The sequence below is a fragment of the Passer domesticus genome, chromosome 10 (assembly GCF_036417665.1).
Source record: "Passer domesticus isolate bPasDom1 chromosome 10, bPasDom1.hap1, whole genome shotgun sequence".
Classification (NCBI taxonomy): domain Eukaryota; kingdom Metazoa; phylum Chordata; class Aves; order Passeriformes; family Passeridae; genus Passer; species Passer domesticus.
Genome location: NC_087483.1, coordinates 35073793 through 35088184, shown reverse-complemented (window position 1 = coordinate 35088184; position 14392 = coordinate 35073793). Strand labels below are relative to the sequence as shown.

General features: G+C 43.8%; 1 protein-coding gene and 2 long non-coding RNA genes across 3 annotated transcripts in view; 2 read left to right on the top strand and 1 right to left on the bottom strand.

Moving 5' to 3' along the window:
- Positions 1-2651, bottom strand: part of LOC135309180 (uncharacterized) — a 26155-nt gene extending 23504 nt beyond the window's left edge. The window contains exon 1 of the long non-coding RNA XR_010369481.1: positions 2570-2651. This is a non-coding gene — a long non-coding RNA (uncharacterized LOC135309180). The remainder of the gene's footprint in view (positions 1-2569) is intronic.
- On the top strand, positions 2606-14392 carry INSIG2 (insulin induced gene 2). The gene is made up of 6 exons (XM_064435143.1): positions 2606-2752; positions 6690-7027; positions 8600-8724; positions 10790-10956; positions 11368-11467; positions 11917-14392. Exons 2-6 carry the CDS (start codon positions 6784-6786, stop codon positions 11956-11958), a joined length of 678 nt encoding a protein of 225 aa, XP_064291213.1. The 5' UTR covers positions 2606-2752; positions 6690-6783; the 3' UTR covers positions 11959-14392.
- LOC135309181 (uncharacterized) lies at positions 8722-10758 on the top strand. Its single transcript, XR_010369482.1, has 3 exons — positions 8722-8794; positions 9869-9923; positions 10719-10758. It is a non-coding gene; the product is annotated as an uncharacterized LOC135309181 (long non-coding RNA).

Below are 14392 nucleotides of genomic sequence, written 5' to 3'. Positions count from 1 at the left end.
ACACAGCAAAGGCCTTGGGAAAGAACAAAAACTTTGACCTGATGCTGTCCTTTATTTATACAAATTCTGGAAGCCCTACCAGGAATCAGCTCCAGACTTCCACAGAAGGCTTTCTCTTGCCATACAGATAGGCTGTTCCTAAGTTACATGTGATACAGGTTCAGAAACACTTGATATTTTATCATGGATCACACATAAAGACTCAGGTTAAGTTTTTTCTACCTACTCTCTTATTTTCTTTTTCACTTTCTCACCCACCCATCCATATATCCATGAATCCATTGTCTTCTTAATATTCCTTTACAGTCCTGCTGTGGACACACCTCCAGCCAAGCCAAGTGGCCTTGGCTCACTCAACCAGTGTCTCAGGCAGCTCTGAAGGCCTTTAAAAAGTGCAGCTTTTAAAAAGCCAGTTTTAGGGACAGGAGAACAGCTCCACTTTTTCTATAGGTGTGTGGCTGCTTTAGGCTTCTCTGCTCTGTATGAACTCCCCAGATATAATAAATCTGTCAGATTTATTATATCCAGAGCAACACTGAAGTCCCAAACCTAAATTCAGAACATCCTGTATTATCTTGTTCTGCAGCCAGTGCAATCCAACAACTCTGTGCTGCCTTCCAAGAGATGATTCTCCCATGATGCTTCATAGAAATTCCAGTCAATTCAGAGCAAGTGCCACTTCTCTGCAGGTCATATCTCTACCTCTTTTCTCTGTAAAACTATTTGGCAATGCATTCATTTTGGCAATTTCCAATTCAGATAAATTTTTGTATGCTTTTCCCTCACGCTTCTCCCATTTTCATGCAATAGGATATTGTGCCCTCTGAGATAATCACATGGGTGTAGGGACTGAGACTTCAGCTGTGAGTTGGCAATGCCATCAAGTCCTTGGAGCTGCAGTGATTTACACCAACACTGGTTATTTATTTTCTCACATATTAGTTTTAATACACCTCTATTAATATGGTTAATATTTGTCATATGGTCATTTTTTTTGGGTAGGAATTAAGATCTTGTGATTTTATAGTACCAAACACAGCAGCAGACCAGTAAGTAATCCAAATTTATTGATATACAAGCCATTACCTGGCTATATCTACAAGTGTCTGGAGAAGGAAAGATCCAGCAATCACTGGCAGTCTCCATCTATTCATGCCATACATTCCTCCCTACAGCACACACTTCATGTTTCCAAAGTTTCTGATTTCAGGCTTTCTGGTGGTCCTGGTCTTTAAGGCACAAATAAATAAGGCATCTTGTTCTGCTTCAGGCATGTGGCAAAGGCATTTATCTGACGTTAAGGAAAGATATTTTATTTGATTAAAAAAACTTTTTGAATTCTTGATCCAGAATTTGGCGTTCAAGTACAGCAAAATAACCACCTAAACCACAGACAGGGCAGGCAGCTCAGCAGAATTACTGAGAATAAAAAGACTTTGTTTCTGTGTGTCAAAAGCCAAAGTTGAACAATTCGAAAATTCATTTATTGCTCATCTAAACCACAACGGGTTTGTGCTGCTGCAAATGTCTCCCTTTTCCATTCTTAATATGTCTGTTATAGACTCACATCCTCACCTCTGAGTTTGCACTTTGGTGACACTGCTGATCACAACATACCAGCACAAAGAAACCACAGTTATCACTAAAGATGCCACTACAGTGAACAGCTACAAATTTCATCCTACCCAGCCATACTCTGAGAACTGTAAGGGGATAGGCACTGAATTTCTGCAGACCTCGTAATATGGAAAGCTCTGTCAAAGTCTTTTAGTGAAATTCCAACCTTGGGGAAATGCAATGTGCAAATATTTTTAATAACAATATTCAGTATCAGTATGAGAAAGGGAAGAGTTCATTAATACAATTATATGAATATATGATATACAAATGAATGCAACAGCATTATTCTCACATATTCCATCTCGCATACATAAATGGTGGTTTTTATTGTGATGCCTTTACCATCCCTAAGACAGGCTAAAGCAAATTGTTCTCTGCTTCATGTTCTACATTCTCCCCGAAAGGCCCAAACTGGAGCTGAAAATGTGGCTTCTGGAACATGGAGATGTGGAATTTTGTCCTCCATCAATAAAGTCAAGCCCATGGGAAAGTCCTTGTGGGACCAGGCGGGCGCTCAGGAGCCCGGAGCTGGGCTGGCAGCTTCAGCTGGGGACAAGGACTCCATTCCGACCATGTGTGTGCCCGAAGGTGGAGCAGGATGTGGGACTGCCCCAGCCCAGCTGGGAGTGTGGTCGTGGGGCAAACAGCGCAGCACATCCAGCTTTTCTTTCAATTATTGGATCACACAATGTTAAGGGTTGGGAGGAACCTTAGGGATCACCCAGTCCCAACACCCCCTGCCACTGGCAGGGGCACCTCGCACTAGACCGGGCTGACCAAGGCCTCGTCCAACCTGGCCTGGAACACCGCCAGGCTTGGGGCATCCCCATCCTCCTGGGCAGCTGTTCCAGTGTCTCACCACCCTCACAGTAAAGCATTTCTTCCGAATATCTAACCCAAATTCCCTGTGTTCCAGTTTGTACCCATTGCTCCTGCACACAGCACTCACAGTGAAGCGCTCCCTTACGAACTCCGCGGCAGGGCGCGGTACGGGCGCTCCCCGAGGCGGAGCGGGGCCCGCCGGCGGAGCAGCCCCGCGCCCCCCCGCGCTGCCCGGCACGGCTCGGCCCAGGCCCGGCGGGCGCTGCGGAGGCTGCGCGGGGCGGGGACTGCGGAACATGGCGGAGGCCGAGTGAGTCCCGGCGCTGCGGAGGGGCCGGGCTGGGCCGGGGCTGTGGAGCCGCGGGCCGGGGGGACGGGCCGGGCCGGGCCGGGCGGGTAGCGGCGCCCCTCGGCCCCGTGCTGCCCGCGGGCCGGGGCAGCGCTTGCGTTAGGGCCGGGGGCGATGGGGGGAGAGGCCGGCGGGGCCGTTCCCCGGCAGCCGGGACAGCCTGCGCCCGGCGGGGCTGCCCGGGCCCGCGGCCCCTCCGCCCGCCGGAGCTGCCCAGGCGGGCTGGGCTCGCCCGGCCCGGGTCCGGGGCAGAACCGCCGCCCGCTGGCTGAGAGGCGATGGTTTTGTTTGCTTTTGGCGTTGCCTCGCTGCAGACGGATGGTTTCTTGCCATCTCCTGCGCGGTGTTGCCCAAATAAATGGTCTCGTTGTCGGCCTCACCGCGCCGTGCCCGGTGTGTGTGTGTGGTGTCAGAAGTTGTGAATCGCTCTCGGTGCGCAGGGTGAGCAGGAGGGATCTTCTCCTTAGGAGACAGTTAAGTGACTAAGTGTTTTAAAAACGTCTAGGGTGATAATTTACTTGTTAACTTTTTGCGCAACGCCAGACACGGTGCGGTGCCTCGCGAGCCGGGCACGGTGCACGGTGTGTTGAGAAGCTTGGGCTGGAGTCCGCGTGTGCCAGCGAGCGAGGAAGCGCAGCTGAGACCCTGGCAGTGCCAAGCCCGCAGCTTTCAGTGCCGGGTACAGCTGTGAATGTGCATTCCCAGGAAATGAAGGCTCAGAAGTCACGTTGGTTCAATATGTTGTGGTCTGTTCCTATCTGAGAGGAAACCTGCAGCAAAACATAAGGCTTAAAAGGAGACAGAGTCTCCGCTGTCTGCAGAAACAGTGGCCTCCTAGTCAGAAGGAATTGGAGTCTTTAGAGACAGTAATTGAATTTCCATGAAGGGTGGGGATAGTATATATCTGGGCTGTGCCAGGGCGTTGTGAGCCTCGGCTGTCTGGGGCAATGAAGAATGTTTCCTGAGCGCTGATCACTTTGCTCTGTTCCCCGGTTGCTCTGTGGCATGCCAGAAGGTCAGTGGAAAATCTGGAAACTGATGAAACAACTAGGAATGAGATGTGTGGGGTGAGAAACCACCAGGTACAAACGACTGTGTCATGCTAGTTTCAGCCTTTGAATTACTTGCATAAACATCTGTCAGTATGTTCCTACCCAGGTGCCCTTGCTGGGGTCAGGCTGTTTACCTGCTAATAAAAATCTGTTCTGGTGTCTTGAATAACTTGCACCTGCAGTGGTTGTGTAGAAGCAGTAAGTGATTTCCTTCCTGTTGCATTTAGATAAGCCTTCACAATTAAATATGTGTTTGCTGAATGGCATATTAAAGAAGTGGAAATTATACAAATGCGGGTTTTATTATTTGAAAGTGATTTATACCGGAGTAAAATTGGACTTTTACTTGATCACCAGCATTTCTAGGAGAAAAACCAGTAAGAGCTTATCAGTGTTTACATTAGTATTGCTATGTGGATAGTTGATGATTCTTAATTAGGCTGAAGATTCCTGTGGATGAAGAGTTACAAGAAGCAGAGTCTTGTTAGAGGGAGATACCAAGAGAGTGTAAAATGGGGAAACAATCGATGCAGGAAAATTATTTCTAGATTTCATCAAAGACAGGGACTTGAGCTGATCTCTTTCAGTATTTGGGTGGTGGAACTAGATGATCTCTAAGGTATCTTCCAATCCAAAACATCCTGTGTTTCTATTTTAGTTGATAACCTTGGTGCACAAAATAGGATGCAGGAGGATGCTTGCTGATGACCCAAAGCTGGCAACATTTGCAGGGCCAAAGAGGCCTGAGAGATCCTGCAGGAAAAGTGGGTTGAAGTTGGGTGTCAGAAATCAATGACACCTATGGGCTGAAATGCAGCATGCAAGGTCTGGAGCTGGTGCCAGGGAACAAACAGGAGAGAGGAGAGATTAAGGATCACAGGACATGAGCAAACCACTTTATGACTGAAAAAAGAAACCTGTGTGCTGCTCATTAAAGGAAGAACTAGAAGTGTGAGCTTCCTTATGTATCAGCTTGAGTCATGCATTTAAAAAAGGGATGTGCAGACTTCAGGAAGTGCCAAAAGCTGTTGGGATGGTGAAGTAAGTGGAAAGTTAAGAGCTTAGTTTATTTCCCTAGGCAAATCAAAGCTGAGAAGGGACATAACAGTTTGAAAACCCAGTATTCCTGCAGAGTTTGTAATTGGGAGCTAAAGTCCCCAATGCCATGTGTTGGAAAGACTCCTGTAAATTCTGAGAATTCCAGTGATCACCTGGTGTGCAAAGCCCCAGGGGACACGAGGGGGACTCTCAGTAGAAATAGTGATGTTTTTGTGACTCCGTGGTTTCTTTGCTGGAGGCTAAAAGTATGATCCAAGCTCCAGTGCTGTGCATTCCAGAGCAGGAAAGAAAAATCTGGAGCACCTCCTTTTTGCTTGAAGGAAGTATTGCAGTGCCAGTGCCAGCCCTGTTACAGACATCAAGGCTGGCAGTCTGACTCAGGAAGCAGACTAAGAAGCCTGACACCTTGGTGGTTCTCTTTCCCCCCAAGGTGTGTTCATGATTACAAGGAACTTGGAAAATTGGCTTTGTAGAAGAGAGCCTATGTTCTTAGGAAGACCCTGTTGCCTTTCCAAACTGCCAGTGGGAAGTTTTGTATGAAGACAACTTTTTTCTTTTTTGTCCTCTTTTTTCCTGTCTGTTGGAACTTTCCTCATGTGATGGAGAATGCTTTGGTGTGGCATCACATCTGTGCAGCTGACTGGAGTATCTTAACTAGCCTGGATGTATTTAACTTCCCTTTTGGCTTTCAGTCAGAAGTGAATGAATGCTGTGACCTCTGCTCTGCTGTTGTGTCTGCAGAGAGCTTCCTCGGGGCTGGCTGGAGCTGAGAGGAAAGGGGATGGATGTTCTGGTTTGGCACCCCATGTGCCATAAATAAGAGTTAACAGAAGCTGCTACCAGCTGGCAGTTTCAGATTTAAAAACAATGTCAGGGCTTTTTTTCTGAAGTTCCAGGTGGCTAAGCTGTCGATCAAAACTGTTGTTGTACACGAATGTGGCACTGAATCCGTGTATAACAAGACCCATGATGGACAGGTTTTGTTTTTTTTGAGGAAGGGATTGGGGTGGGAGCTGTGCCATTCCTGTAGTGCCGGCAGTTACTCATGTCAGAGGCTTCCCAGTGCGAAGGCAGGTGGAGCTCCTTTTCCTCTGCCCTCAGGTGCTCCTGTGCCTGATTACAGTTAGGGTTTGTAGTGATGTAGGGCACTTTTCACCAGATGTGCGTGTTACTTTGTAAATATTTCTCTGTGCTGAAGTTACTGCTCTGGTTTGCTGAGCTGTTTGCTCTTACTGGAGGTTACAAAACATGTATGCTGCAGGATTGCTGAAATTCTGACTCCAGCCTGAGTTACTAAACAGATTTCACTTTCCAGTTGAGAAATGTTTTTTTTTAGTGTCTCTTCAGGAAAAGAGATCTCTTAACCCCTGTGGCTGACTTGAAATTGAGGGCTGTGTTTACTTGCTGCTGAATTATATAACCTCCAGTTGTTGCTTAAAGGAAGGGAGTAAACCAATTTATTCTTGCTGCAAAACAAGCCTTCCTTCCATCTGATATCTGTGTCATTTCTTCACCTCCTGGAATGTACTTTCACATTCCTACTTGTCCCATCCCACATGTTTCCTCCTCTGTCTCCTAGTAGAAAAAAATAGTTGTGAAACCTATTCCCTTTGTAAGGCATTTTTGCAGCTGTGGTTGATTCTGCTATCAAAGGACTAATTGCCTCTTCAGAAAATTCAGAAAAAATATAATAGGCATTTTTTAACCCAGTCTCCAAAGAAGTTGAGGGAAATACTTGTAATGTTTTTTATATCTGAATTTTTCACTCTTTTTTTATTATTTTTCAGGGTTTGGGTGTCTCCTAATTGAAGAGAGTCAAAATATTGATTGCAAGTGAATCCTCAGTCAGCCTCTTGGATGCCTCTGATAACTTAAGAAGTCATGGCAGAAAATGATGCAATGCCAACCTTACCAAAAAAGTGTGGCCCATACATTTCATCTGTAACCAGTCGTGGCATGAATTTGGTAATTCGTGGTGTAGTGCTGTTTTTTATTGGTGTATTTCTTGCATTAGTATTAAACTTGCTTCAGATCCAGAGGAACGTTACTCTCTTCCCCCCTGATGTGATCACAAGCATCTTCTCCTCAGCTTGGTGGGTACCACCTTGCTGTGGCACAGCATCAGGTAAGTTCAGTCCTGTGTCTATGCCTGAGATAGTTAGGTAGTTGCAAAAATCTGTGTGAGAGGTGGGGATCCCTTTCAGCATCACTGTCCTTGTTGAGCTATTAGTATCCTTCTGATCTTTTTGTATACATAAATATACATGTGTCCAGGAATTAGTTTTTGTGCTTTCTGCAGCTGCCAGTGGGAACTTGGGAAGGCTGCCTCTTGCCATCATCTCACAAGAAACTTGTAGGCCTTTCTGGGCCTGATGGGTTGGTAGTTTTGATGGAAAGACTGGACATGACTTGTAAAGTGTACTGTTTGATTTTAGTACTTGATTTTTAAGCCACCTCATTCAAAGATACTACAGCCTTAATTGGCTTTTCCCAGCAGGAGTCACTCTGTTGAGGTGTTCAGGGTTTGGTTTTTTTTCATTATTAGTCTTCTCCATTTTCTTTCCTTATCATTTCTGCTGGCATGCATATAAGGGACCTCTGTGGTAAATGCTGATAATTCACCCATTTTCTTACCATTTGTACTTGCACAGCCTTCGTGGAATTGACGTAACATTTCTCTGCAGTATGGTTTATTATTGTGAACAGAATAAAGGTATTTTGCATATTTGTAATCAGGGGTGATCGAGGCTGCATTCAGAGAAGTCCTTTCATCCATCACCCTTATTAGTCATGAGTTTGGCCCAAGGCCTTTGGCAAGAAAATTGCTCAGGGAGGTTTTTTTCCGCTCCAGCTTTACTGATGATTTATTTTCTGAATCCCTGAGATCAGTTTGCTCTGTGGCAGAGGAAAGAGCATTTGCAGTGTTACCCCCAGCAGAGTGCTGGACTGAAGGCACTGCAGTCTGTACCCATGGCTCTGGCTCTGCTGTGCTCACACCACTACAGTCTGACATTAAGGCACCATTATTGTTCCTTAGTGTGGTTGGTAAAAGTCTTTTTAGCTGCAGTTGCAGTAGAGAATGCATTTGTGAAGAAATATTGAAAGAGCATCTCAATTCCCTGGGGCTGGAATTTCTGTTTGCTTTCTGTATTCAACAGCTACTGTAGGCTCTTGGCTTTCTCTCTTCTGGGTGAGCTTGAGCGTAGCATTGAAGAAGAGAAAAATGTTATCCAAACAGAGCCTGCTTGTAACAAGAACAGAAGAAAAACACAAAATATTGATGTTATAAACTACACCAGTGCTGTGGTGTGTTGGTTTTGCAGTTATTTTGAACGTGTTTGATGTGTGGGATTTTTGGAAGTGCCAAACCTGTAAGCTGTTAGTGCTCTTTCTGAACTACAGTGTAGATGTTGGTGTGGGGGAGAGCTCTGTCATCCTCTGTCCCTGGTTCAAATTGCCTCTGTATTGCTGCTTCTGCTGCAGTGGCTGAAGATGCTGCTGAACTCTGTGTAGCTTTTTTGAATAATGAAACTCTTTGAAGTTCCTCTTCTTTTACAATGTATGTTTTTGTGCTGTTTATCCTGAAAATATGTGTTTCAGTAGTGACTATAATTGTCAAAGTCTAGATAGCCTTTATTCTAGTTAAATGTTGCCAGTGCTTTAACTTCAGGGCCTTTTTTCTCTCCTGTCTCCACAGCTGTGATTGGGTTATTGTACCCCTGCATGGACAGACATCTGGGAGAGCCACATAAGTTCAAGAGAGAATGGTCCAGTGTAATGCGATGTGTAGCAGTCTTTGTGGGAATAAATCATGCCAGTGCTGTATCCTGTAACCAAACGACATTGGTGGTAACAAATGGGTTTCCTCTTAAAAAAAGCTCACACAGTTGTGGTGAGTTGGTGTTAAAGGTGTAACATGCAGCATTTTTGCAAAGAAAATGCAGATTATGTGTTAGTGTCAAACTTGCAGCAGTAGTGGAGCTGATGAGTCTCACATCTTTTTGGTCTGAAAAATATTTTCATTAGGAATGTCTCAGTACTGGGCTTTGTCCTTACTTAGAGTCTTTATTTTCTTTGAATAATGAAGGTTAGTGTGGGAAGATATTAATGCAGTAGGTATTACAGAAAAGTGCTTTAGGTTGTTGCAAGCTGATATCCAGTAATACCATAGTAAGAGTTTGAGGCCCTGTCTTGAAGTCATGAGTGAAACACTTTGCAAAGAGTGGGGAAAGCTCAGGACTAGGAATACCCAGGACTATACAATGCCAGGAAATGTTGCTACCCCCTTCTGCAAAGGATGCCTTCCTTGACGCCGAGAGAGTACCCTGGGTGACAGGTTGCTTTTCTCATGGATTGGTGCACCTTACTGGCAGTGCTGTGGGTCTGAGAGACTTCCTGCAGTTATGCCTAGTGCCTGCTCTGTCAGCTAAAACCAGGGTCTGCTGGTGAAAATTGGGGTCTTGTAAAGAAAGCACATCATCTCTGCTCATCTCCATCCATGTCAGCTCCAACACAGTTCACAAAAATGGTGCTAAAAGTTCTGTTCGTGTGCTGTTGGATCTCCTCACTTCCAGGAAGAAGGAGCATACTAAGTAAAAGGTGGCAGAGTTGGATGAATTCTCTCTTGCTTGGGCACTGATGGTTTTATTGCTGTGTGGTTTTTCCCCACCCTCTGCTGTCCAGTGTGGCCAGATGAGCTGGAGCTGCCGAGGTTCTGAGTCACTCCCACTGTCCCTCACAAACCTCACTCTCCTTCCACAGAGCTCTGCTCTGGCACTGTGCTTCTCACTGACCTGTACCTGTTGGGTGAGCCCGTGGCAGCTTTGCTGCTTTTAGGAAATAAGAGTTGACAGCTCCTTTTCACACAGGTCTGATTATTTACAGCAAATTTTCTTCAGTTCTCTAGCAGCTGTTCCCCATATCCCAGGACATCAGTAATGTACTGTCTGTATTTCCTGCTTGACAGCTCTCCAGACTGCTTTCTCTTCAGCTATTGCCAGTTCTGCACATTGCCAGATTTGGTGAGGGTTCTATCTTCTTTGACACTTTTTCAGAAGCTATTGATTTTTATCCTGTAATTATTTATTTCAGTTAGTCAAGCTTGTTTCTCATTTCCACTAGGTCTCCCTCCAGATTGTTGTGAGGAAGTAGGACAGTGGTTTTTGTACTGTCATCCCATAAATTTGCTTTCAGGCCTATGAAACATGACAAGCCCCTTTTTAATTATCTGTTTTGGACAGGAGTAATGAGAATGAGTTAGTGTTTCCAAAACATTTTGAAGGATGTGAAACACACAAAGATATCTGAAGTGACTTCACAATTCTTTCAAAAGCTGACAAAACTGACTTTCAATGTTGATTTACATGAACACTTCCAAGTAGTATTTTAATTTTGATTTGTAGAACACATTAACATTTTAATGCTGAACTGAATGTAAAGCATCATGTAATTTAAACAAAATTGCAATTAAGAGTGATAAATACCTTTTTTTGGTAAATCCCTGTCAGTTGAATGAATTTAATGCTAGATTTAAGATTTCATATTGAGTGTAATAAAGGTCCAGGTGAGGGTGAGAAGTAACATGTGCATTGTGTGTCTCTATAAAATGCTTGATTGTTTGGTAGGGGAAGAGGCTCTTCAGTCTTGTACAGTGCAAAGACCCTAAAATTGGAAGAAGTATCATAAGTTTTTAGTTTCCTGAAATAGTGACAATTACAAGCCTTAATTCCCCACATCTGATAGCTGTGTGAGAGATGATAAAGGTAACACTGTACTTGTCTTAATGATGTTTTTTTTCTGTTGTGCCAAAATAATAGAAACAGAATGACAAAAATTGCTTTATGCTTGCACATGGTATTTCCAAGCTGATCCTTAACAGCCAGCACAGAAGGTGGATTTTGCCAACAATATCCAGCTGTCTCTCACCTTGGCAGCCCTGTCCATTGGGCTGTGGTGGACCTTTGACAGGTCACGAAGTGGCTTTGGTCTTGGAGTAGGGATTGCTTTCCTGGCCACGTTGGTGTCACAGCTTCTGGTGTACAATGGAGTTTATCAGTAAGTGTTTGCTCCCCTAAGGTGAAATGATAATGTTCTGAAGCTGTAATGTTAAATCAGAATAACTGGAGGGGTGCAATTTGACATGATTTTCAAAGCTGTCAGCACCTAATTTTGAGCACAGCATAAATTGGACTGTTTATGAAAGTTCTTATCTGAGTGTGAGAAATCTAGTTGGAAATGCTAATTGAAATAAAATTGCTACCTTGCCAATGATGTAGCACACTTTGTTTGGTTGAATAAATGCAGCTATAATCAATAAGAAGCCTCCTTTGTTGTTTGCTGCAAGAAATTAAATTTCTATAATGTGGATCTTTTTGAGTTAAAATATCCTAATAATTGTGAGTTTGCCTTGGGTTTGGAGGACCCTATTGCACAACACTGAGCTGAAAAATGTGTATTCTTTTCCAGATACACATCCCCAGACTTCCTCTATGTCCGTTCCTGGTTGCCATGTATATTTTTTGCTGGTGGAATAACAATGGGCAATATTGGCAGGCAGCTGGCGATGGTGAGTCTGGAGGAGGGGGGTTGATTGCCTTCCAGTAGAAGGTAAATGTACATATAATTTCTTCCTCCATGTATACCAGCCAGCTGTTTGGCTCGAGGGTGTGCAGTGAGGTAGAAACCAGCAATCATTTCTTGTTGATGTACTTAGTGAGCTGATCAGTCTGTAAATCAGAGTACACCCATGCTTTGCTCTGTACACTCTGTTACATACTTTCAGGACCATGAGCTAAGAGCTCCTGTGTCTGGGGAGAAATCAGGCCATCCCCAAAGTCTGACTGCTCAGGGGACGGAAGTTGCAGTCACCAGTATGTGCATAAAACTTAAGGGATCAAACTTATCTAAGTGGAGTTTAACAAGAGCTATTTTATCACCCATTTTGTAGAAAAGTCACTGAAGTCTTTTTCACTAGTTATGTAAATTAATATTATTTTGTCAATTTCTGTTTTTCAGTATGAATGCAAAGTCATTGCAGAGAAGTCTCACGAGGACTGAGAAGAAATAATATGCACCTTTTAAACAGGAAAATGTCTGACAAATGACTGTTGGAGGAGCATAAGGAACACTTGACTATAAAATTGCCAAAATGCAATTTTTTCCCTTGAGTGGTATACTTTACTGCAATCTGTGATTGCTGCTTCTATAGAAACCTTGATGTCTGATTTTGATTACTGTGAAGTTACAATAGTATGCAATACATTTGACAATATTGGTTCAATTATAGGATTCTTTTTTTTCCAAATCTAAACAGTTTACCATAAATTCCTGTCTGTCTATAATATCGCAGTGCCAAACTGAACCTTTGCACTATGTTTCTGTAGCTGAAACTTCTTGATTCACTTTATTTTGAAAGTTTTGAGGAATTTGTTCTTAACAGCTAGTAAAAGACAGAGAGGGTTCACGTTTAGCAGTGAAGATCTCTTTCCATGATAGCCCATAATATCTGTATGAAATTTAGGGATTACAGGTGAACTTGGATGCAATAAGTAACTGATTTATGCCTATTAACACAGTATACAATTCTTCTGACCCACGTTACTGGTGAGGAAACTCTCTGTAGGTTTCATGGGTTACTGCCGTAGCATTTCATTTGTCTGTGGTGTGTGCCCAGAATCACAGAAATGGAAACTGAGTCTGGAAACTGTTCACTGTTTTTCCCCTGGTACACCCAGCATTATGGGTTTTTTTGAGTTTCTGTGAACTGTGGACAGATTCTGAAACTACTTGTGTGCAAAACAGGATACAGTTCAGGTCATTCTCGTGCAATCCTTTAAGCTGATTTGTGTTGATAGGAAAACAGCTTAGGGAGTTTTTATTGCAAAATTCAATTCTGAAGTAAATCAGCCACTACCATAAACCCCTCCATTACCAATGCTACCCTTGGTGCTCCTTGCCCACCCCCTGCTCTGTTGGCAGGGATCAGCAGTGCTGTGTTTTAGGTACTGATGGAGCCCTCCTTGCTGTTACTGTGTCCAGGCAACCATAACTGCATTTGTTCTTGCAGCAGTTTCCTGAGGCAGGGAAATGCTGTTAGCCCTGTTTGGCAGGTGCCTGTGCACAGACAGCCTGGTAGGACAGCGAGCTGAAATAGGCTGTGTGCTGAGCACTTCCCTTCTTAAGAAGGATTTCAGTGTGCCATCCATATGGGGGCATACACGGAATTTTCTCTTGGCTTTGCAGCTCGCTTTTAAGACCATGAGCTGGAAGAAATGCAAGAAGGCAGAAAGCAGATTTCAAGAGGACACTACTAACCTGTGCCTGCAGTGAGTTTGGCGTGGGATGTCTCCACTCTGTTTTCCCATTCTGTCTTTGTTGATGATGTTTAAATGTATTTGTTTTTCTTTTTTGTCTTTAAGTACTATTTTTTAAGTCTTCCATGAAAGGTTTATAAGACATGTTACAGTCACCTAGGGAGGCTGGAGTTGGTCCAAAGAACAAAGAGATGTTTAGACAAGTTTTTATTATAAATGTGTGAATGCGTTGTACATGAAGCTTGAACTAGGCAACTTTTTCAGTCTTACCTGCTTACCTCCAAGTCTGAAAAGCATGGAATGAGCACTTCCAAAAGCATTGTAACAAAATACATGGTCACAAAAGAAAAAATTGTTGAATGGGAAATTGTAAAAATAATAAATAAGCAAGTGATGTATGAAGAGCTTGGTTCTGCAACTCCAGAAAGTGTCATCACCTGAAAGTGTCATCACGCACCTGTCCTGGGATGATGGTTCAGGAAAGCACCTGCAGAGGCACTTCGCTTTAAGCAGAGGCAGAACATGTCTAAGTAGATCCCTGACCAGAGATTTTCTCTTAATCAAACCATATGGCAATAAGAAGCATTTTATTGATAAAACCAAGAAGCTGGGCAGGAATGAAGGGTGAGTTTCTTTAGGCAGGCTCTGGCAATTTGCTGAAGAAGCTGTTGGCTCTCTCTCTTACAGTATTTCACCTCATCCACCTTCTTTACTTCAACAAATGGCTTCAGCTTGGTGGACAGTGTGAGAAGTCCCTATTGAGTTATCAGGGCATGAGTGGCATAAAAATTCAGATGTTTCTTATGCTAACTGTAGGGAATAACACAGTACCTCAGTAGCCAGTGTGCTGACTTGGTAAACAGTGTAGTTTCATCATGACTAACGAGTGTGTACAACTGAAGATGAGTTGGTTTTGTTATTCCCTTGGTGGTAGAACTGCTGTTACCTGCCAGCCTCAGTACTTACACAGAAGCAGCCTCGTGTGTGTTGAAATGTGCAGTATGTGAGAAGTGGTTGTTGTGCATCTGTGGCACCCACTTTGCAGCACTTTGCACTCAGATTCAGCTAAACCTGGTTAGACTGTGCTGTCCGCTGACTTTTAAATTTCATTTTGGAAATTTTGAGCATGTTGTGCAAAGGCAGCAATCATCCAAAATAAATTTGGGTGGAGTCCTTTA

Excerpts from the sequence above, each read along its gene's own strand:
- INSIG2 (XM_064435143.1), top strand. The coding sequence starts at position 6,784 with ATGGCAGAAAATGATGCAATGCCAACCTTACCAAAAAAGTGTGGCCCA. Across the intron at positions 10,957-11,367 it reads GTGTACAATGGAGTTTATCA|ATACACATCCCCAGACTTCC; the intron begins GTAAGTGTTTGC and ends ATTCTTTTCCAG. Across the intron at positions 11,468-11,916 it reads TTGGCAGGCAGCTGGCGATG|TATGAATGCAAAGTCATTGC; the intron begins GTGAGTCTGGAG and ends TCTGTTTTTCAG.